The 24,938-nt window shown below is 40.5% G+C and overlaps 2 protein-coding genes across 5 annotated transcripts; one reads left to right on the plus strand and one right to left on the minus strand.

The window, feature by feature from the left end:
* The first annotated feature begins 1,827 nt into the window (after positions 1-1,827).
* Positions 1,828-21,160, plus strand: LOC117951258 (bromodomain containing 8). 4 transcript variants are annotated; one of them, XM_034882874.1, is made up of 20 exons: positions 1,828-1,912; positions 2,940-3,036; positions 4,589-4,658; positions 4,759-4,808; positions 4,935-5,057; positions 5,146-5,226; positions 5,621-5,685; positions 6,375-6,541; positions 6,931-7,122; positions 7,644-7,737; positions 8,100-8,239; positions 9,059-9,485; positions 9,636-9,673; positions 9,758-9,957; positions 11,211-11,303; positions 11,946-12,014; positions 12,653-12,938; positions 16,968-17,012; positions 19,309-19,468; positions 21,138-21,160. In XM_034882874.1, exons 1-19 carry the CDS (start codon positions 1,894-1,896, stop codon positions 19,366-19,368), a joined length of 2,316 nt encoding a protein of 771 aa, XP_034738765.1. In that variant the 5' UTR covers positions 1,828-1,893; the 3' UTR covers positions 19,369-19,468; positions 21,138-21,160. The 4 variants fall into 4 exon arrangements, with proteins under 4 accessions (XP_034738765.1, XP_034738766.1, XP_034738767.1 ...); XM_034882875.1 differs by having other exon boundaries at positions 19,309-19,464; XM_034882876.1 differs by lacking the exon at positions 16,968-17,012.
* A 711-nt stretch (positions 21,161-21,871) lies between these two features.
* Positions 21,872-23,771, minus strand: LOC117951261 (DNA damage-inducible transcript 4-like protein). Its single transcript, XM_034882880.1, has 2 exons — positions 23,490-23,771; positions 21,872-22,620 (listed from the first exon to the last, which is right to left on the minus strand). Exons 1-2 carry the CDS (start codon positions 23,674-23,676, stop codon positions 22,175-22,177), a joined length of 633 nt encoding a protein of 210 aa, XP_034738771.1. The 5' UTR covers positions 23,677-23,771; the 3' UTR covers positions 21,872-22,174.
* Positions 23,772-24,938: the final 1,167 nt, after the last annotated feature.

Raw genomic sequence — 24,938 nt, forward strand, 5'->3', positions numbered from 1 at the left:
ATATCACCCAAATTATGTGTTTAACGTGCATCATATGAATGGGTGCACTGCACATGGTTAACTGTGCATCAACATCTACAACCCAGCCTTGATGTGTTGCTTGCTGACATATTATACGACTATTATATCACTATTATAAGACAGATATAATCAGGTCATTACAAAATGTCCTTTGTCAACACATTTAAATAATTTAATAAAACAATAAACCTGGGAATTAGCCATAGCTGTACAGTACCTGAAGTACTAATAAAACATGCACAATGTGTTTGTGAACCTCGTGCACACTAATATGAGACATGTGAATGAATGTTGTAATGGAAATGGGTCCATGCCCACCCATGGATCCAAGCCTTAGACCGACAGTCTGTGGTCCATGCCCACCCATGGGTCCGTGCCATGGTCGACAGTCTATGGTCCGTGCCCACCCATGGGTCCATGCCCACCCCCACCACAGCCTGTTCAACCTGCTGCAGTTAGAAGAATCCATTGGCGTGCAGTAGCAGCAGACTACAGACAGGGAGAGTACTCCGCCTCATCCTCCACCCTCCACTAAAAGTGAATGGTGTAGGACTTTCTGCTATGCTGTTTTTGTACATTACCCCTGCCTTTTGCACTTTCTTCATTCCCACTATAACAAAGTCTTCATATTTCCACTATAAGATTGACACACTGGCATTAACTTAACAACAGATAAAAAAAAACTATGTTATTGGTTGTATTAGCCCTAATACATAATTTGGACTGTGATCATAACATCTACATCTCACATCTTATAACTTATTCCCTGATACATATTGTTCTTATTCTCATTCAATCAGTCAGTTTATAGGTTATTGTGTTTATATTTTATAGTCATAGTCAATATTTTATTATAATCTACTGCACTGTTCAATCCCTGGAATGTTCTCATTTTCACTATCACCATTACCCGAAGTCTATCATATTATCTCACCTTATCATGGTCATTGCATTTCTGTGAGGGATTTAAAATTTAAAATTTAAATTTTTAATTTGTATTCTTATGTATGTGTACACATATGTTTGTTTTGTTTAGGTCGTCTTGCTACTGGATGCCTAACATTTCCTTCGGGATGAATAAAGTATATCTATCTTTCTATCTATCTATACATCTATCTATCTATTTATCTATCTATCTTTCTATCTATCTATCTATATATCTATCTATCCTTTACTGATAGCACACAGCCTAGAATCTTGTAAAAAAAATAAAAAAAATATTTTCTCATCCTCTTTAGTGTTCCTTTTAGATAGTTTGTATTTTATTCCCTACTTTATTGTATATATTTTATTCTAATTCAAATATTTGTATATACCGTGTGTGTGTGTGTGTGTGTGTGTGTGTGTGTGTGTGTGAGTGTGTGTGTGTCAGCGATGAAATTACCAGATGCTGAAGGCCCTTTGATTGCTTTAATTAACAAGGACAAAGACTGTGTCAATGGTATTTAAAAAAAATACATATTTCTGATTTTTAGAGTCACTCCAAATGTAAGTCTATTTTAATTCTTCCACCCTCTTAAAATAACACATATGTATGTACATACATACATACAGTCTATGAGTTTAGATGTGGAGGGAAGAGAATAGACTGCATGGGAACATAGGCATAATAAATTATTATTATTATCACAGCAGCTATGAACATCACAACATACAGAAGGACCTCGAACCTTTTACAAATGTTTAAAATATAGCTTACATGCCTGAATGGAATTTAAACACACAACACAAACCTTTATACCTTTCATTATACGGTCTACTGACTGCAGCTGCAGTTTGTCAAACGTAGCCTACCATTTTCACCGTAACATCTGTGTGTACCACTAAAACCTGTCCGGCGGAAGTTGTGGACGCGGCCTTATCACAAAAGAAATGGCGAGCGGCATCGGCAGTGAGTAATATTTCCAAACTCTTTCTCTATTTTTTTTCCTGAGTTATAAGCAAAACTAACAGTAACGTAGACAAACTTCTTTCAGTGCGGTTAATCTTTTTTGCTTGTACCCATGAATGTATTACATTAACGGTTGCACTCTAGCGTCGTTGCTTGATAAAATACACCGTGTAGCTGTGTGTGTCTCGTGAATGTGTCCCCCGTAATGAACATTGCTAAGCTAACGCTACTGTTTAAATATTACCAAACGCTTAGTGTATGTTGCAGAACCATGGCGTATAACTATTTTTTTTACTATATTAATACTAATATGCAACCTATTAGTTTAAGCCCCAGCACTTGAGAGAACAATGCAAAGTGCTACAATAAGTCTCCGAAGCAACATCTAAAAAACGACACAAGCTAACGTTAGTAAACAATCTAGCTAGCTAACAGTAGCTAGCTAACTCTGATAAGCAATAAAACCTTTAAGTGTGCGGCTTAGGTTGGACGTCATATTTATTACGTTAACATAATTAATACATCTCAGACCGTATGGTTTGTTCTTCTATAGGGACAGGACCATGAGTAACGTTAAACAAATTAACTCTTTACAGAAAACAAAACAGACTTATCCTAATGACAGCTAGCTAGCTAGCTAGCTAGAATAGAATTTGACATGAAAGACGGATTTATCAGACATGTATCTGCTCTGACAGAAGACACAGAACTCACTACGTCGTCTGTTTATCCGAGTTATGTGTTATGTTCACATTTGGACGAGCATGTTCTGTATATGTTGTTTATGGCAGAATAAAACCCAACTGAGTGGTTGAAGGGCTCTAGCAAAAAACTCAGTTTTTAAGAAAATAGGCCAAATGGATTTGTTCTGGGAGTGAGGTTCGCCTTTATAATGTGTGGACCTTAATTGTTCATTGTTTGTGCCCTAAAACAAGGCATTTTAGTTAGCTAGTTAAAAGTCAGAGGTTGCCAAGAATACCTGGACATGTTATGATATTACTGTATTTTGTACTTTCTTTTTTCACAGAACACAAGATACTGAATGTGGGGCCGACAGAGCCCTGGTCTGTCAGGGAGAAACTGTGCCTGGCCTCGTCTGTTATGAGGAGTGGCGACCAAAACTGGTAAGAAGATAAGGGGGCAGACACAGTTTATTATCATTATTGTTCACACACAAATCAAATCAGCTCAGCCAGCTATCTTTGACCTCTCAACAAACCCTTCAACAACAGTGGTCTACATTAACAGGAAAAGAGCATCAACCCATCAATCCACAATGGATTTCCTTCATGTAATTGGCAAACTGGCCAACTTTCAAATGTAACATGTTATTTGGTCACCCAGATACTTCCCTTGGTAGAGCGGGCGTCCACATATACTCAGCAAAAAAAAGAAACGTCCTATCTCTTTCAACTGCTTTTATATTTAAAGCAAACTTGACATATATGCAAATATTTTCATGACCATTAAAATATTAAGGAACTAAGGCGTACTCTGAACACTTTTCACATACATTACTTACAGCACTGCAGTGCATCTACTCCTTCTCACGAACTGCAGTTCTCGCGGTCCGGCAGGTGTGATATTCAGATGTACAGATCCTTTACAGATGTTACAAGTGGTCTGTCACTGCTAGGACGATCAGCTGTGCTTCATGTCTCCCTGTAGCGCTGTCTTTGACGTCTCACAGTAGGGACATTGTACTGTATTGCCCTGGCAACATCCGCAGTCCTCATGCCTGCTCGCACCATGCCTAAGGCACGTTCACTCAGATTAACAAAACACATTACATATTTCATTTAGCTGACGCTTTTATCCAAACAACTTACACCAATAAATAGGGTCTTTTGGGGTCTTAAATTTGTTTATATGTCTTTTGGTGTTTTTCAGAGTCACTAGAAGTGTCTCTCTACTTTCCTAATTTTCTTTTCGACTTTTAACTGTGACCTTCATTGCCCACCGCCCTTAAGGGGTTATTGTCTTTTTGACCGTTCAACAGCTGCATGTTTGTTAATTGTTTGTGGTTCATTGAACAAGCATGGAAAACATTGTTTAAACCAGTTGGAATGAAGATCTATAAAAACAGTGTCCTGAAAAAAAGGGTGTTTCTTTTTTTGCTGAGTGTATATATAGCGGCTTTCTCCTCGACGCAGCGGGCCGGGTTTGACTCCGACCCGCTGCCCTTTACTGCATGTCACCCCCCCTTTTCTCCCCTTTAATTTCTTTAGCTCTCCTGTCAATAAAGGCCTAAAAATGGCAAAAAAATATTCGTAATAAAAAAAAAAATTTCTGGTTGTATCCAATCTTTTGGACATGGTGCAAAAATACTACAGTAGGATGTCCTTTTAAATCTGTTAGTCCTAATTCTCACCACTAGAGCTCAGACTTGATATTTATAGTGTCTGAATGGTGACAGGATCTTATTCAATAAGCAGTTAGTATGAGAAGACCACTATCAACCTGTTTTATCGTGTCAGCTTAACCTTTTAAAAAAATACTTGAAATAGCTTTATATTGACAGCTGTTGTTGCGTAATACTACAAAGCAGTTTATATTTTGAATGAACTGTTCCAATGCTTTTTCACAATACCCTGGACTTCACTTTTAAGCATCTGGATTTATTCCTAACTTGAATGCGTTTCTTTGTTGCCAAATGAATTTCCCTCTGTTTTCCAGGGTGTCTGTAAGTAGAGCCATCAAGCCTTTCTCAGAGCCGGGCCGTCCGCCTGACTGGTTCTCCCAGAAGGTGAGAAAGCTACAAACCTCCAAACCATTTTCCCCAGTTGTCTTTTGAGCAGCTCTGCAAAATGGGCCTCAGAATAACAAATATTCTCTCCGTTTCTCAGCACTGTGCCTCCCAATACTCTGAGCTGCTGGAGGCCACGGAAGCACCAAAGTCAGTACTATAATCCAGACGTAGACACACGCCTGTGTGCAGAATTATTGATTTGTGATTCAGTTGTCATCACAGGTAACATATTTGTGAGTTGACCTAAAGTGTTTGTGCCCTCCTGTGCTCCAGGCGTAAGCGCGGCGAGAAGGGGGAGGTGGTTGAAACCATCGAAGATGTCATCGTTCGTAGGCTAACCACTGAGAGGATAGAGGAACTGAAAAAACTGCTGCGCGACACACAGGAGCAGTACAGGTACATATACCCTTAAAGGAAGATGGCTTTAGAGATGTCTGGCTGCGAGGCATGACCGGTAATCCCCACGTGCTTTCTGTCCTGACAGGAAGTTAAAGAAGGAGGTGGATCTGATACAGACGGGTCACATGGACTCCCAGCTGAAGGAGCTGTGGGCAGAGATCACACTGTAGGACTCCGATCCGTTCTTGTGTTTGATACTAACACGTCATTTACTGAGCAGACATGTACTGTATGCTGTAGCAAAATAACACAAAGTGCAATTTAATTTCAGTTGGATTTTTACAACCTTGGTGATCCTGATCTCCTAAATTTTGATTGAGCACCACCATCTTGTCAAAATGTAAACTTGTGTAACATGTAGTTCATGACAAGAATTCCTTAAAGAACATGACCCCAACTTCCCATCATTCCCAGCATGTGAATATACCACACATAACACATTTTAGTATTGTACAGACAGCTTTTGTCTAGTAAATCCTTAGGCCAAAGTCTAAAAAATACTTCTTATTTAATAATGTAGTGCACTAATATTTCCCATGTGCCCTAACCCTAACCCTCAGAAAGAAGAAGCAGGCGGAGGAGGAAGCGGAACAAAAGAGGAGAGCCACAGAAACGGCGTACCAAGGTAGGCTCCGTCTGCACCCTGGGAGGGGCCCCATGTTGAGCCGTGCCACTTTTCTGCAGGAAATCTGAATATCTTGTGTTTAATGTGAAATTCACACTTTTCTCTAGGACAGGCATTTCCATTGCGTCATACACCCAACATGAGCTGCCACGCTGTGAAAGAGATTTTGAAATTGCATCAAAAAAAATAATACATTTCACTAGATTTCTGTCAATATGTTCTTTTGCATACATCCGCTTTTCAAGGTGTAAGAGCTATCCAAAGAGAATCTCTGCTAATTTGCCAAGATAAACATTTCATAAATATAGTAATTGCGGTGTTATACAGTTTTATGACATTGCTAAGAACATATGTACACAACAATGTACACATAGCTCATAGTCCTAAAGAATAACAACATCCTTTAGATAACATTTGTGAAATTGTAGTCTACATTCATGCTCCAGTGAGTTCTTTTATGCAACAATTATGCAGCTTCTAGAAAACTTTGCTCTGGCCTCTTCTTGGAATATTTTTTGTATTACTTCTAAGGGACTTATTAAGATACTTCTGTCTCTGATGTGCTTGGGCTGACTTGTGTTTTTTCACTAGATGTCTTTCTCCTTAATTCTCTGATTCCATGAACAAAACATTGACTCCTTTATTCCCTCTCTTATTCGCCCCCCTCTCATCTTCTCTGTCCATCGCAGCTCGTCAGGCAATAAAAAACACACCTAAGCGTCTGCCCAGTGTAACTGTACGTTCTCCCATGGGTGCCAGCCCCCCCACCATGGACCCTCAGGCTGACTCTTCGGTCTCCACACAGTCCATGGATACAGGAGGTGTTGCCTCCGATGACACCACCACCCACTCAGTTGTAAGAACAAGCTCATGTAGAACAGCGTTTATGATGAGATATAAGATAAAATTTCACAGAGCATATAAGTACTCACTGTTACTGTACTTCAGGTACTGCACAGAAGTATAATTCAGGCTTAACTGTAGTAGATTTGGTGGCTGTAATTCAACAACAACATCTCTGGTGGGTCTGTTTCCAATATCTTGAGAGTGAAGTGAGCACTGTTGACTCCACAGAAGTGCCTTTGTGTATCTCCAACTAGTTTATTTTGTCTCATTGGGGCAATGGAAAAAGATCACCTCACATGATGGTGTTTTTGGCAATCTCAGCTCCTGGAAGGCACTAGGTGAGATGTTGCAACTCAACCTTGCCAACCACTCTCACTGACTGTTTGCTGCCTCTGCCAGGCCCAAGGGGTCGGGGTGTTTCTACCAGCGACGGATGCTCCAGGCCCGGGGCCAAAAGATGGGGGCCTGGCCGCTCTAGTAGATGATTCACCACAGAAGAGGCTCCTCACCCAGAAAGCCACGCCACCGCCCTCACCTCTCCTGTCAGAACTGCTGAAAAAAGGCAACCTCATCTCAGCCAGCCCCCGCCTGGTGAGAGCCAGCTTCGCTTACGTCATTACATTTACACCCGCGAGAATACCAGCAATTGGAAATTATATAAAATCGTTTAACAGCTTATGACTTGGTCTGAAGAAAAGTTCAGTCAGAAGATTTCTTTTCACTTTAATCCCTGTATAAAGCAACAAGCAAGACCTGTAAAAGCCTCAAAGATATACACCACATATACTACTTTTTGGAATGCTACTAAAATATAAGCTTGAAAGACTTTTGAATGAAGATAACAATGATTGGCTGTGCAGCTTTTTAAGACTTTTTTTTAGCTCACAGACTCAGAGTTTATATTATTACATGTGAGTGAATGCACCATTCACTGATTTGGTGACTTTTTAAAGCAACAATGAGTCACAGACAGCAGCTCTTACTGCAACATTCTGATATTCCTTATTACAATGTCAATAAATATAATTTTGAACTATAGAATTTTATAAAAAACACAGCAGTACTAGATCAAAACCTCACTTTTGTGTTATTCTTGTATTGATTGATGTCAGGTTGGGGAGGGAGACTCTACTGGAAGCCTCACCAATGGAGTACAGACAGCCACCGCAGCCACTGCCTTACCACCCGGTCATGATGTCATCACAGGTAAATTATTTTTGCATAACTGTTGTTGCATGCGCGCAAGTACACAGAAAGGAGTTACCCGACTCACAGGAAGGAGTCGGCCTTCTGTAGCTCAGTGCTTGAGTGTGCGTCCTTACCACATCATTTTTTTTTTGGTATTAACAAATTTAATATTTATAAATTATTTTTTAAAAAGGAATACAAATTTCAGATTTCAGCATTCTGTCAGTGTACAGAAAATAGAACTGGGTTCAGATATAATAATGGTAATTGTTTATTTATTAATTATTATTAAAAACTTTGCCATTTTTGTTATCATGATTTTCTCTCTCTCTCTCTCTCTCCCTCCCCCTCTCCCCCCCTCTGTGTGCGTGTGTGTGTAGAGGGCGAAGCGGAAGCAGCAGTGAAGGTAGAACTCGGCGAGGAGACAGGGTTGGTGGAGGACCTAGTATCTGTGTCTTACATGGGAGACGAATTAGACCTGGAGACAGTAGGAGACATCATCGCCATCATAGAGGAGAAGGTAATACTGTGCTTATTTATCAAAGGCTCCACGTCACTTAGTATTATTCACCATGAAAGACCAGGATCAGAGTTGGTTGGCTTTTTTAGTCATGTTAATTGGGGGATATGTTAGACAGAAATCATCTTACAGCAGCAGCATGTGGTAGACTTATGGAGTCATGACAACATTGCGAGAGGGAAAGACATTTAAGCACTGGACTTTGTAATTTAAGACTGGATACCAAAGAGAGAAATTTATGTTTTTTTAATACTCATTTGCAGTTGTGGAAGAATTATGCAGATCCTTCACTCAAGTTAAAGTACTAATACCACACCGTAAAAGAACCCTGTTATGAGTAAAAACCCTGCATTGAAAATATTACTTAAATAAAAGTATGTAAGTATCATCAGGACAAAAATGTACTTAAATATACTCAAAGCAGAAAAATCCTCACATTTTATAAACTGTTTAATTGGCTAATCTTTCAGCTGTACTTGTAGGCCTTTATATTGTTTGGTGGTTAAATTTATAATAACACATCTTTTTAAAATACATGTGTGTTTTGTGTGCAAATATCCTAATTTGTAAAGTTACTCTTCAGATTAATGTAGTTGGGTAAAAAGTACAATATTTCTCTCTGAAATGTAGTGGAGTAGAAAAGAAAAGAAGTCAAGTGCATCTACCTCAAATTGAAAAATGAAATGTTTGACCTGTTGTGGCCAGTTCCCAGTGTATTATTATCTAACCATTTACTGAATCACTAGGATCATATTGGCCTTGTATTAGTTCACCAGCTTTTCTGTGTTCTTGTCTTTGTCCTTCCCTTCTTCTTCCCAGGTTGATGACTCAGTGGAGGCCTTGGATGCAGCAGCGGTGGAGGCGGCTCTCTCTCTGTGTGAAGAGGCCGGGTCCGAAGGACACACCCTCCCTGGGCCCTGGGAGACCCAGGAGCTGAAGGCTTCAGACCCATCACCCACGCTCCAAGATTCGGATCCCACACAGGAGCCTCGGGACATGGCCACAATGTCGGCCTTGATTCCTCCCGGCATGGACGCCCAGAATCAACCGGAAATTAAAAGAGAACAACGGCTCAAGGGAAACTGTGATGGACCTGAGGTGACTGGAAGTGATGTCAACTCTGACGACGGTGCACCAGGAAGTGAGGTCACGGAGGAGGGGGCGGCGGGGAAGGAGGCCACTGAAGCGAGAGTCAAGAGTGAAGGAGAGGAATGGAACCAAACGGAACCCAACCCCCCCTGCCTAGGTGGGTGGTGTATGTATAGAGTTATGTGTGTGTGTGTGTGTGTGTGTGTGAGAGAGACACACCCACCCAAAAATATCAAATCATGCTTATATACTTGCAATAATAATATTAATATATATTTCTAATCCCCTTCTCATTTTTGTCCCAAAGACTCTGAGGACAGCTCTGTGTCCGGAAAAGAGTCCAAGGTAACACACGTATGCAAACGTACACACATGCATAACCTCTGTACAAACAGTCATTTTACTTAATGTGTGTGTTCTTGAATCCAGGAGGTGAAGGAGGAGGAGGCGGGGAGTGAGGGTGACCCAGAAGAAGGGATGGAGCTGAAAGAGGAGTGTGGGGAGGGGGAGGGTCCCTACCTGTCGGAGGTGGAGCGGGCAGCCAGCGAGAGCGAGGACGGTTACGGCCCGCCCTCCCAGCGCTACACCGCCGATTCACTGGCCAGCAGCCCGGCCTCTTCCTCCCAGCTGTAGGTGTCCACATGTGTTCATAGTTGAAGAAAGCACTGTGACAATAATAATAATAATAATAATTTTAAAGCTTTAATGCAGACACAGGTCCATATCACACATTATATATTACAGTATAAAAAAGAGATACAAACATACAAAATAATTCCATATTCCCCTGTAGGATATACAGACTAATGGACCAATGGCGTCTTAAACTAGAAGTGTATCTATACCAGCTTTTCAGAGGACTGACTATGGCTTCAAATATATGGTTCTCTGACTTGTCCAGACACATAAAACTAAACAACAGTTGTCTTAAGAGTGCCTCAAAGGTTGTGATTGTGTCATAATAACTATTTTTATCTTCTGGGTGATATGTACTGGGGAAGTGGCTTGTGTGAGTCCAGGGCCATGTCCTAAACTAACCCCTGTCCTTACTAGGGCTGCAAATCACACCTTTTATCACCACACAATATTACATTGATTCTTTGGACGATGATGCAATAGTTAGTGATATCACGGTCTTCCACGATATGATTATGCAACCGATACGAGGTGATACATTTTAACACCGTCAATTACTTTTACAAATATTTACAAAAAGCAACTAAAATATGATTTGATAATTTCACAACTATGCTCTTCCAGACATCTAAATAAAAACAAACTACTTATGTATGTATGTATGTATGTATGTATATATATACGTGTGTGTATGTATATATATATATATATATATATATATATATATATATATATATAAAATAAGAATGTCTTTTGGCATTTTTTAGGCCTTTATTTTGACAGGACAGCTAAAGACATGAACATGGTACGAGGGGGGGAATGACATTCAGCACCAGGCACCCCCAAACATAAATATTAAGTGTGAATTTCAAAATAAAGTCTGATCTTATAGAGGATTGATTTCACTTTGTATCGATTCTATTGGATTGTGGATGAGTGAATAATACGATATAGCGATGTCGTTACATCCCTACTCACGGCAACAAAATCTTTTAGGAGAAATACTAGAATGTTAAAACTAGAGTATTGATGTCATGACATCAGATTAGGGCTCTATTTCTCTGAGCTAAGCACTTTTTAGCTGCTGACATGAAAATTCTAGCAGTGTGACCTTTTTTTCTTTTTACATCTACTTGCCTTTCTGCCACTTGTGATTTCTCTTCTGCTTCTTGTTTCCATTCACTGTGCACTGAACAATCATCTCTTCATTCCCGCTCTGTCTTCACTTCCTCTCTGTGTGCATCAGGTCTACGTGTGGGGAGGACCAGGAGGCAGTGCAGGCCCAGAAGATCTGGAAGAAAGCCATCATGCTGGTGTGGAGAGCCGCAGCCAATCACAGGTGGAGCTTCTTGGAGTGCCTCAACCTCAACAACGAATCAAAGTCTTTGTTGGCCAAAATCCTTTAACAATATCTTGCAGTCAAAGATTTTTAAAGCCTCAAATTTTAAGGTCATCACACAATTGTTCTGATTGTAATGGTATCAAATAGCAGGAGACTTTTTTCTATTAATGTTAAATTCCAACATGATAGTTTTTAACCAATCTGTTTAGTTTTAGTTTGGTGAATGCAATAATACAGTTTTGCCTAAACGCAGTTGTACACACAGGTGTAAAAGCCCACTATGTGTAAATAGAATTTCAGAATGTGAACCCCCCCCTAAAGATTTTACAGCTACCGAATTTCCCAGAATCAATACCAAGAACATGACCTTTTTGTGTCTTCAGCGGTAGCTATACTGAACTCAACCGTCTACTGGCTGTTTATTCAGCCTTCTGTTTGGCTAACTTAAAGGACTGGGATCAGGAACAAAATAGCTTCACTTGCCCTGTTGCAAAAAAATAGATATTGCAGACTTTTTTACTTCTTGATAAATAAAATGTATGCAGATTTAGTTTATGGGAAAACCTGGTCTGCTCTGGACCAAAAGCACGTAAAGGTAAGCCGATGATTTACAGTTTCATGACTTCATGTTTATCTCAGGTATGCCAGTGTCTTCCTGCAGCCTGTGTCAGATGACATCGCGCCTGGTTACCACAGCATCGTACACAGGTAAGAACACACACACACACACACACACACGCACACACGCACACACACACACACACACACACACACACACACACACACACACACACACACACACACACACACACACACACACACACACACACACACACACACACACACACACACACACACACACACACACACACACACACGCATGCACTTGCTTTTTTGCACAATAAATGAGAAGAAAAAACAATAAGCACTTTCAACCACTTATGCTGTTATGCACCTGCACTTGTGTTTTGTGCAATACTAAAAAATGATTTGGCTAAATTATTTTACTATTTACTCTAGAGTCTTCACCATCTTCACATTCTCTGATCCATGTTCTTATTTTAATGTGTGTTTTTTATGTTTGTACTTTTGATTCAGTAATTAAGTCAAAAAAAGATTGAAATAATGTCAAATTACATTTCACATGCATAGAATCTGAAGGGCGTTTAGTTCATTCATGCCGCACACAACAAATTCTCCTTTGCAGCCAGTAGTAATTATTCTTTGTTAACCAGTGTAATAATAACACTAATAGTAAATAACACTGATCGTTCGTGGTAAATGCACAGTTCACCAAACACATCTGTGCCTCTCCCCTGTTGCCCCCACCATCCCTCCTGCTCCAGACCCATGGACCTGTCGGCCATTAAGAAGAACATTGAGTCCGGCGTGATCCGCACGACGGCCGAGTTCCAGCGCGACATCATGCTGATGTTCCAGAATGCCGTCATGTACAACTCGTCGGACCACGACGTGTACCACATGGCGCTAGAGATGCAGCGGGACGTCCTGGAGCACGTCCAGCAGTTCCTGGCCACCCAGCTCATCATGCAGACCTCGGAGAGCGCCATCTCGGCCAAGAGCCTCCGCGGCAGGGAGGGAAACCGTAAGCCAGGAGAGCCGGCTGAGAAGGTGGGTTGGGGCGACTTGTTGGGGGTCAAATTAGAATTCCCTTTTTAAAGGTGAAAAACAATGCACCTCCCAATCCAAAGATGTTACTGTTAATGTTGGAAACTCAAATCTCGAGTGTCAAAAACATTAACAGTGAGCCAGGAAGACATTTTGGGACGTGGAGCAGCTACTTTATCAAAATCATGGAGTCAATCTTTGAAGCCCTTACGCATCCACTGTCCACTCACTCAGGTGTTTTTACTCACTTTGTGGAAATAAACCTCTTTTTTGAAGTGTTTATGGAACACTTTGTATAGTATATGGAGTGATCTCAGAAAGCAGTAGCTCCACCCTTCACACTTTAACCAGAGAAGAGGTCTAATCAGACACCTGTGTGCACGGCTTTAATTACTGTGAGTATTTACAGGCGGGGGAAGCTCGGGGAACAGATCAAAGTGGATGACTTAACGTTTCCCATTGATACAGGCCCCGTTTACACGTGCATGGTTATTTAAAAAAACGGAGACATTTCCCTTCGTATGTGCCCTTCGTTTACACGCGAACGGAGAACTCGTCGCTGAAAGCGAGTCTTTCTAAAAACTCCGGCCAGAGAGGAGATTTTGGAAACCTTCGTTGGCATGTAAACTAAGACAAACGGAGGTTTAAGCAGCCGAGGAAGTGAAGAAGAGAAGAGAGAGGAAGCGGTATTCTGATTGGCTAACTTGGGCTTGAGCTCATCGTTACACTGCCACCTACAGGTTACGTACATACACGTGGAACCCAACGCAAACTGACGGCTGTAAGATGCTATTTTTGAAAACCGAGAGGTTGAAATGTCCGTTTTATGAAAATAGCCGGCCACGTGTAAATGTAGCCATAGTAACAAAGAAATAGTACGGTTGTGTCAAACATTTGAACATTTTATTGTTTGCATATCTTTAGAATTCAATGACAATCTATTGTCCTACTAGTGTAGGCTGAAGTCATGTAAAATATGTATGGCTAAAGATTCATAAATATATACAGTATGTAAAGGAAAAACATCATCCATTAACAGCATTCCTGTTGCCTGGCAGAATGTTGCTATCTCTTGAACAGGTCAGTGATGGTTTGTGGAAATAAATAAATAACAAATAATAAAGTCCCAGATTTCTTGAATGGACCGTACGGTCAGAGGGGTTCTCATATTTTTACCACAACATGTCAAAGTAGAAACCTGACAAATGTTCTGCATGTCATGACCAAAATGTATCTCCTTCTATTTCTAATAGATTAAAAGGACCATCATCAATGCAGGGTCTTTGGATGGACTTGGCTTTTGGGTTTCTTTCTGTATTACTAAATATAACAGATTGTACACTTGATCCTAAGACAGTTTTGATCTCCACTGATAAAGAGTGTGTGTTATTTCCTCCCATTAATATGAGAACATATTGCAAATGTGAATAAATCTAACTTGACTATTTTTTCCCCTCTGTTCTGCAAAGAAGCGGACAATTTACTCAACATTACATTAAACAATATACATCACGTCTGTTGAATCCATGCTACTTTCATATAAACATTTAAAGATCCCCTATGCAACTTCTTGGAACTAAGTCTGTTCATTATTATAACAGAATTGTGCTTCACTAATTTTGTTGTTGTGTAGCCTATCGTCACTCATCGTAATGTAAGTGTGACTTTGCAGAGCCAGGGATGCAAGCTGACACTTGGCACTGATTACGTGTAATATATTAGCATTCACACCAGCATCACACAAACTACACGGCACACTCGAGACATCTGGTCGACTCGGTGCCAGTTGTCTGTCTCGTCTCGCTATGATGTGCTATGGTGGTCTTGACTTCCCTGCTGATTCATGTCCTGCATGTTGGCTGCTCCTCTCCTCACTAACTACTGTCTGTCTGCGCCTGCCTGTCACGTATGTGTGTGTGTGTGTGTGTGTGTGGGTTCTTGTTGGTCATGGTGTTTTCAGAGTATCGTAGGATATAGAAATATCAGTTCCATGCCGCCTGGGTAGCTCACTTGGAAGTGCGTGCGCCCATATAGAGATTTACTCCTCGATGCAGCAGCTGTCGGTTTGACGCCGACCTGTGGCTACTTTGGTGCATGTCATTCCCCGTCTTTCTCCAGCTGTCTCATACAAGTAAAGGCCTAACATGACCAGGGGTCTCATTTATAAAACTGCGTAGGATTCTTACTTAAAGTGTACGTACGTCCAAAAGCCAAAAAGGGCGTGCGCCAAAAGAAATTCAGATTTATAAAACCGTGCGCACGCACACCTGTAAGCAATGTTTCCTTTATAAATCACAGCCTCTCAAATCAGCCTCTTATGCTGCCCTGTTCACAACCATTTTTAACCACAAACCGTCAACGCTTTGTGAGTGCTGATCAGTATCTTAATGACCTTGTTCTTTCGTGACGCCAAATCATGACAACTGGCAAAAGGAAAAAGCAAAAAAACCTCTCAGACGCTCGGGAAATGCTGCAAATCAAATTATAATTAGGCCTGTTTTCACATAGCATAAACCTGATTAGTACCACTAAGACATTACAGCTTGGATATATATGAGACCTACAGGTATATGATAAGATTTAACCTGAACTATATTCTATCCAAACAAATCTTAGTGATAAAGCTAAAGATTACGATATTTACAAATGAAACACTTGGCTGCAAAGGTTTCCCCCAGATTGGCGAGGACCTGTATTTGGACTGGGATGGCACGGTTCCGGGGCTTTGCCCGCTCTAATGGACCCAGTTCAGTCCATAGTTCCAAGAGCCCAGCATTAGGGAATTTAAATCATCATATTAGCCAGTCATTGTCATGGTCCCTGAAGTCTCTTTCTGTCCTGATTCTTCCATCGGGGGGGTTAGTCCTGCAGGGCCAGAAGCGCCATCATGCAGCATTGCGCACGGTGGGGGGGGTCCAACTAATAATGGTCCAACTAAACGCAAACCGGATGGGATGTCGCATGTCTCTGCAGGATGCTGTGGTAGTCAAACAAGTATATTTACAACATTTTATGATTATAAACACCTTGCCAATAGCACAGCATCAACCATGTCCCGCACCCAGAGATCCAGTCCAGATGAAAGAAAAGGCAAACCCGCTTTTCTTCATGCAGGTTTCGTCACCAACAGTATTAAAGTTCGGACCGATAACGAGGACGTTAAGTGGAACAATTGCGGCTGAAATTCCGACTTTGACATTTGATTATATATGCAGACATTTAGTTATTTACTGTCTATCTTATGCTAGGGTATGTGATGCTATCCTGAGCTCCGTAGGGGACAATGTGATGGCGAGACAGCGCCGATTTAAATTTTACAAGGTGTTTATGGAACAAGTATCACTTAGTACAAGCGCAAGTAACACCGCTGGATTTATCTTCACAATAACCTGGAGAGAAAAAAACCTTCACAACCTTTGCGTACGCACATTTTCAGCCCTGTTTTTTTTGCGTACGCCACGTTTATAAATGAGACCCCAGAAAATAATCTAAAAAAAAAAAAAGGAATGTCAGTTCCAGCCACGGAATATCTGGGAATTTGCAAAAACTTGTCTGAAAGTTCAGAAGTAGAAAATAAATTTGACAAAAGCCAAATGTGAGAGAGGTTTTAATCTGCGGGACCTCTAGCTCACCTGGTAGAGCGTCCAATCTCTCACCCTCATTTCCTGTCCCGCTTCTGCTGTTCTCATAAGGAAAAAGCCAGAATACAAGATTATATATACAATAATATTTTTCAGCTGTTTCTCCACAGCAAGCTGGTGTTGAAACGAGAGAAGCTCACGTACATTAGATAGGCAGAAAAATATTCATTTTTATAAATAACATCGGTAGTTCATGGAAGGGCTACAACAGAATGAAAGTCTGGTATTCTGTGTGTGTGTGTGTCTGTGTCTGTGTGTGTGTGTGTGTGTGTGTGCGGCCACTCTTTCCTTGCCGTCCTCCTGTCTTTGACGCAGACCTGTATGAAACTTGCTTTCTCACGCAACATGTCTTTTCTCTCTCTTTCTCACTCCAATGTTTGTCCTCCTACAGGACAGTGTCCCAATGGCCTCTCCTGCTTTCCTTCTCTCTCTCTTTGTAAGTATTCAGGTTCTCCCTCCGATTTCACCTGAAAGCCCCAGGCCATGCTCCGCACACGCTTGTCGCAGCGCCAAACACACACCGACATACACGACGGGACACACTCCGGACAATCTGTCCACACCTCTCATCTCTTTCCCCTCTCTCCACTCATTTCTATTTTACATTAAAGGAGGCGTTACTGTTCTAGAATTATAGCTCATTATAAAACCTATTTTAACGTGAGTGTTGACGGAAGTCAACTCACAAGCTTTAAAGTCTAAAATCAGGTATTTATTCCCCTTTTGCAGGAGCATGTTAACAAATCCTTAGACTGAGAATCAGCCAAGCCGATAAATCAGCTGATATTAGCTTATTGCAGATATAAGGTGCCATCGGTGTAGATATGAGCTGATTATTTTAAAAAAACATGACACCATTACATAGTTTTGTCCACCAGTAACTACTGACCTGAGCATTTTCTGTTTGTTTCTTTCACTTTGAATCTTAGTTGCAATAAAAAATCTGAGTGTTTAATGTTAAAAAGTTTTTTGTTTTTTTTAAACTGCCAAATATATATATATATATATATATATATATATATATATATATATATATATATATATATATATATATATATATATATATATTAGTATTGGCTTAAATATCAGAAATATCGGAAAATGCAATTCCACCATATAAAACTGTTGAAAACTATTCTAAATCTAAACAATGTTTTTTACTTAAAGTGTAAGTACGCCTGCCGTTACAATATCATCACGATCCAATATTATTGTATATCCTGTAATATATTGCAATTCACAACCTTTTTTCCAACTTCCAAATTCAAATGATGTCCCAAAAGGAAACATTGTCAACGTTTATTTTATCTTTAAAAAAAATTATTATTTCTCTGTTGGTTCATATCACTTCAATGTTACTGCTGCAAAATGGGACGAACTGACAACACATACATATATATATATATATATATATAATATAAAAGATCCATTCTTGGCGCATTTCTATCAATACAGTATTGCCCCTGAAAATATCTCGATACTATGCTGTATCAATTTTTTTTTTTCCCCACCCTTAATAAATAAAATATAATTGAATGCCTTGGTAGCAGTAAATATGAATGACTCAATAAGAAACTAGCGGTTAAAGTTAGAAATAAAAACAAAAAGCACTCTGAAGTTGCCTTCAGATGGTGAGGTGTTAGCTCTTTGCTCATCACGAGGTAAGGCGCAGAGTTAAAGTGCAACCACAGGTAGTCGCCAAATTCTTGTGACTACGTCACATACAGCTCTTATCTCCTTGGTTACGCTTAGAAAAGGAACTAAAGTTGAAATAATTCCGATTTTGAGCGCTGGGCAGAGTAAAGAGCCACCGCCTTCTGACTCTGATCGGCTTTATCAGCACGGTGTTGGGGTGGTTTGACCCTATCTGTCACACAGATGGACAGTTGCCTGGCAACAGAAGCACCAACCCACAACTTTCAATTTCAAATGTCAATGCAACGCCTTTTTTTTTTTTTTTGGAGAAATGTCACTTTCTTATCTTTTTTTTCTTCTACGTGTCAAAGTCTCGCTCCAACCAATACAACTTTAGTATTAAATACTAAATAGGATAAAAACTAAAGGGCCTCATTGTCTCTAACTCTTTCTATCTGATAGTCACACACACACACACACACACACACACACACACACACACACACACACCTCTGAACACACTGTCTGTGTCCGTGTCCCGCTCATAAACTTGAAGTATTCTTTCTGTTTTGACCCAATATCCTCATCATAAACACACACGCACACACACACTCACAAACTTTGTTTTCTTTCTTTTTTGACCCATAAAACACACACACACACACACACACACACACACACAGGCTCCAGTACCCCTTCATCACCCGAGCTTTCGGCGACGTTCGGCTCATGACCCCGTGACGGTTGTTTCTTATCATTTTTTTCAGTTTTACGTGCGATTGTCCGTGTCTTAGCATGTTCTAATTTCTTTTCATCTTCTTTTCCTTTTCTTCCTTCTTTTTTTTTTTGATCATCACCGGTCCGTTTTCTGTTCTTCATTTGGGGAGGAAGCCTTCCGAGATGGACTGTGCTGTGTGTTTTTGTTGTTTTGTTGCGGAGCTCGATCGTGTGAGGAGGCCCGCCGCAGGGCCTCCCCTTCACTCTGCCCAGCTGACCTTTGACCCTTCACATCCTCATGTGACATTTTTGTTTTGTTTTTGGCTGTCTCTCTCTTTCTTTTTCTCCCCCGTCTCTCCTCGTCTGTCTCTCTGCTGCAGGACGGAGGCACCAGGGGCCGCCGTAGCGCCATGGAGGCCGACCTCAAAATGAAGAAATAGATTGAGACATTTAGAGAGACATTCGCTCGGAGAAGGTGGAGATGGATGCTTTGGTTGTTTTCTGAGGAGGACTATGTAGTGTGTGTGTGTGTGTGTGTGTGTTTGTACACTCCGTACACTTATTCACGTGTACTTTGGCGTGGACGAGGCTAATGTGGATGTGTCTGTCTGTGTGTCTGAGAGAGCTGCTTCTCCTTCAGTTCATACGTTGGGTTTATGTGCAGCACGCCGTGGGATTTCACTCCACTTTCCCCAAGTCATCATTTCTCCAGCAAAGGCTTCACGGAGAGAGAGCGATAGATATTTTCACCAGCAAACGTTTTTTCGGGATCAAATGATAAACGAGCTCTGCTCTCCAGATTTGATCGTGGATGCATTAATACTAGTTCATGATTGGCTGACTGAGCTGCTCGGTTAAGCGCCCTGGACCTAACTGTCCCCGACCCGTGTGGGTCGATATGACACAAGACAGCAACACAACCGGGACGTGAGAAGTCACAATGTACAGTACCACAAAGTCCAAACGACTAGCACTGCATGCTGGTCTGACACCAGACATTTGTCCGTTGGATCACTGATCAAACGTTGTAGTGAGATGTATCACAAATCTCCACAACTGGTTTTTCTGCCTTTTTTTTTAGTAATAGAACACACGAGTCATTCTAAATTAAGACAATCTGAAGATGTCACTGCGTTGTGGAGTCAGGAATCAAAATGCTCCAGTCAGTTGGCCGTTACTAACACCAGTGTTTTTTCTTGTTTTGGCCCATTAACTGAAAATTGCAAAAACTTAAAGGTGCCCTGCTGTGTGTGCGTATGTGTGTTTGTGTGTGTGAGAGAAGATGAACTGCTACCTCCTCTGTCAGCTCTAGCTACTAGAAAGAAATAAGTGGAGGAATCAGGCCAATCACAACAGCTTGTCCGTCTGATGTCATGTGACGTCATTACTGTTCATGAGCTGGGTAAAGGATGCTGATAGCCAGGCTCTCATTGGCTAGCTGTTAGCCAATCAGTCAAGCAGCTTAGTTTGGTGAATGTTAATGTGAACTGGCCCAAATGGAGCTGAGTCTTCCTGCAGGCTTTCTATACCACGCTAGAATGGCTTGAAACAAGGTTACCATGGTAACCAAGTAAAAGAGTCCATGGTAAAACTTCAGACATTACCACAAAGTAATGAAATACATGTGGCAGGGCGCCTTTAGCATTTTTTTGCTAACTTTATTTCAAAGCGGATGTTTTTGAAGTCTCACTACTTACCGTCCTGCAGGCTTGATCTTTATTAAATTCAGGAGACAATGTAATTCATCTTTTTCCAACTCATAACTCTCAAATGGAAATGAAACTTGAGATGTGTAATCAGTCACAGTAAGCGGTTTGTCGCCTTGTTAAAATCAATTTAGTTGTTGCAAGTTTCAGTCTCTCTGCATTCAAGTTCATCTGAACATTGACTCAGTATCCAAATGTATCTCATTTCTTTATTTATTATTTTACAGACTGTATATATGAAAATTGACATGCTTTTTTTCAAAGAAATTGCCATTTGCCAGCAGACTTTACAATCTCCAATGTCGCCATGTAATGTAATGTAATGACAATATAACTGAGAACAAAACAGTGCATCAAATTGTTCACTTGATGAATTATCTTAAACCTCAAATTAATGTCATGCTGTTGTGTAATGGATGGAAACCAATAGCTGCCTTTTGGTAGAAAATTTAGAAAACTACATATGTTTTTTGTAAAATAGTTGGCTGTAATGTAAACTGTAGGTGTGTGTGTGCGTGTGTGTGTTGACGGGGTGATACGTAGGGCGTGGAGTTTGAAGTATTGATGCATCCCTACTCGTCATTTAGGATGTAGCCAGCGTGCTATGTGGATAGCAAAAGAAACATGTTTGTGCAGTGTGTGTGTGTTAGATGAGAGTACAAAAACAAGTTTTGTACCCGCGAGATGGATCACGTAGAGTTGTGTATGTATCACGTGTTACGTTGTAAATTTGTTAAATTAAAAGATTATTTGATCTAAACCTAAGTCATATCAGAGTTGTGCGTTTGATGCTGTGATTACTACATAGTCATTCATCTCATTTCAGGAGATTTTCTTGTGTAATCTTTTTCCCTGACAAACCTCAAGTTGTGTAAGTAAGTCAAAGTTTGAGGCCCTAGAATTATCCAATGTCATCAATATGTATGGTATGTGTGCTAAGAAACAGCCGTTTACAGGACACACAGCTATCTATAGCAGGGTTTCTCAAATGGGGGTGTGTGTACCTCTAGTGGTACTTTGGAGCACTGCATGTAGGTCTTGTGAAATTTAAAAAAAAAAAAGTGAAAGGAAATCTAGAATTTAGTAAATCAGACACAGCACAGTATGCCTCTTTAGGCTTAATTCCTACCAAAAAGTCCTGGTCAGGGCGTACTTGAATTATAAATTCAAAGGGGTTAAATTATTGAAAAAAGTTGTAGAACTATACATATATGTAAAGAGAAGCACAAGACAAAGATAGTGTCAAAAATATTTGTATTTAACAATTGCATAAATAAAGTACAGCACCCTTCAGGAATGAGACCTGCCCAATCCTGGAAGGAATTCTTTAGGTTTCACATGAAAACGTTCACATTGAACCAGTCTGTGCAAACCACTGAGGTCATGTTGGCTTCAGAGAGTAGGAAAACCAGCAGTTGGGTCTCTGTGTTAGACATTCATACATGAATAAAGAACAACCTGCATTTTGTAATTGGTTCCAGGCCAAAACATTTGCATGTAGCCTGAGAGGTAAACAATGGTTAACATTCTTAATTCCCCGCTAGTTGAAATCATGAATGATCGGGCTGGCTGATGAGTAGAGCTTCCTCTTCACCAGCCGGTACTCGGGTCTCAGCTTCAACACTTTGTTGGTATCGAAGATGTGCTTGAACGGCGGCCAGCCGTCGTCCACGTCTGCCTTGAAGATCACGGACAGCTCAAACGTCGGGGTGACACTTTGGTCCAGGGAGATGCTCCCTACAAACGTCAGGCCGTTTTTGCCATCCACGTGGACGGTGATGGAGGCGCCCCGGAGCCCGCAGGGCTCGTCAGCGGAGGAGCGCACCACGTCCTGGCCAACCTTGGCCAACATCTGGCGAGGCAGCAGCAGCATCTGGCAGTGGAGGGTGGACGCTTTGGCCTCGGTCAGACAGTGCTCTATGCGCCGGGTCACCTCCTGCTGCAGCAGCCGCTCCACGTGCTCCAAACCAGCGTCCATGTTGTTTACTGTAGAAAGATTAGAAATTATTAAAGAGGCCAGTCTATCAGTCTACTAGGACAAATTTAACCCTGGTGTTGTCCTCATGGGTCAAAAAGACAGAAATTTGACCTTTTTGTCCCTTTTCCAGACTTTAGTTTTCAATAACACCACCTTACTACCACTAGTTTTACTACTTTTTGGAATCCATGGTTAATAACCCTCATTTATATAGCAATATACTTAATATTTTAGTTACAAAAAGCAGAAATTAGGAATTATTTTAAATAGTTAAGATCAGAGGAATGAAAGTGATCAATTGTATTTGCAAAGAACGTTGTATGGAATCCAGGCCATTTTTTTGTGGCATTTTGGTTAAAAAGAAACCCATATTTCAGATATGGTATTTTTTAAAGGGGTCATATTTGACCCGAGGACAATAGAAGGGTTAATGCCTATGCTGATATTGAATGACTGCCAATGCAATGCAGTTCCAGTGAATCATAAATAATGCCATAGTTTTCACTAAAAATACACAAGTCATCAGAATAAATGCTTTAAATATGCAGTTGTGGAGAAGAAATGGAAACAGCACAGTAGTGTCACCTGCTGATCCAAGATTACATCAGAAACATGCCCATCAGGCATCATCTTATTTATTTGACTTCCGCTTAATAATATAGATCTAGTTCCCATGTTAGGTTCATTCAACTTTGGCGCATTAATATAAAAAAAGATATATATGTGATTCGGCCAATTAGAACGGACACTGTTTTAACAACCTGTTGCCGTTTGAGTAACAAAACTACGCTCAACTTTTAGAATCTTTTTTCCTTGTTTTTTTTCATTGCTACGCTCTTGTGAGTCTGAACTATCATTTGAAAAAAATTAAACTTACAAGAATCGGGCGAGTTGCTGTCGTTCTCGTCGCAGCTCTCGACGCTGCCCCGCCGGGCGGAGCTCGTCTTTCGGCCCGGGGATGTGAGCTGCTGGAGGAAGTACTTTCCTATCATGTCTCCGATACTGTGTTCCTCCGAGCGGACGGGTTCTCCATGTCCTAAGAGCAGAGCCGCGATATAGACCATCCTGACTCCTGTTTCTCAAGCTCCGGTACCGCCTTCAAGCGCTTAGTCTGTGTCTCCTCCATGTATGAACTGTAGCCGAGCAGCAGTGAGCGCGAGCTTTTATACCCGAGGTTGCATCAGCTGAGCTCGCTCACGTCACGTGGGTTCGGAACTGACCGGTTCAATCGAGAAGTTTCCTGCTCTGCGGCTGTGGCTCACGCAACATGTCCGGGCATTGCACCGAGGAGGGAACGCGGAGGACGGGTACAGACAGAATGTAAAAAAAGACTAGTATTATGACTCGAATAACTTTATATTTGTGTATTTCTTTCCTGCCCACCCGACGTTATTAATACTGACCAAAACCAATTCGTATTTTTACCACCAACAAACTAATATTGATAAGACTTGGGTGGAGGGCAGTGAACGTTACTCAAGTACTGTACTTATACATTTTTTATGTAGGCTATACTTGTACTTTATAATTTTTTTTTTACCCTACGCACATTTGGAGGCAATTTTACTCCACTACATATATCCAAACGTTATTACTACTTTACATATTGAATGAAAAAATAATCCATAACACATATTTAGCTGATAGGTCTATGGGGAAAAATAGACTTGGTTTTTAACCCTCATGTTGTCCTCAGGTCAAATTGACCCGCTTTCCCGTAGCCTATATATATTTATACTGCACATATTTTAATTTCCCCAAATAACATGATTGATTCCACCCAACGCTCTTTGCAAAGTACAGATCTCTACTTTCATTAATTTTGCGGCTTCTTGTTCAATTTTATGGCATTTGAAAAAAAATGTAAGTGTTTTTGAAATAGTATTGAGTAAAAGTTGACATATTCCAGTCTGCGATTATCCATCAACATCCATTCCTTTAATTTTAGTTAAACAAGTTACAAATATTGAAAAAAAGTGTTGAAAAAAGGGACAAAAATCGATTTAAAAGCATTAACTAACGTGTTGATTTTTAATTTTGACGGGAAGACAACACAAGGGTTAATTGGTACAGTTTCAGTTACTTCATTCCTATGATATGCTATCATAAGTTAGTGAGGGAAAACGTATCATTTATAGGCCAGTAATGTATATTATCTATATGTGCTTTAAAATAAACATATAGGTATCAGAAAAAAAAAACATAAACTTGATGTATTATGTTGTTAATGTGCAACAGCAAGTAATATACATTATGGCCACACAAAAATAATAAAAAGGTAAAATAGTAGAAATTAGGGCTGGACAATATATAGTGAAAATCAAAG

This window comes from Etheostoma cragini, chromosome 10 (assembly GCF_013103735.1).
Source record: "Etheostoma cragini isolate CJK2018 chromosome 10, CSU_Ecrag_1.0, whole genome shotgun sequence".
Lineage (NCBI taxonomy): Eukaryota > Metazoa > Chordata > Actinopteri > Perciformes > Percidae > Etheostoma > Etheostoma cragini.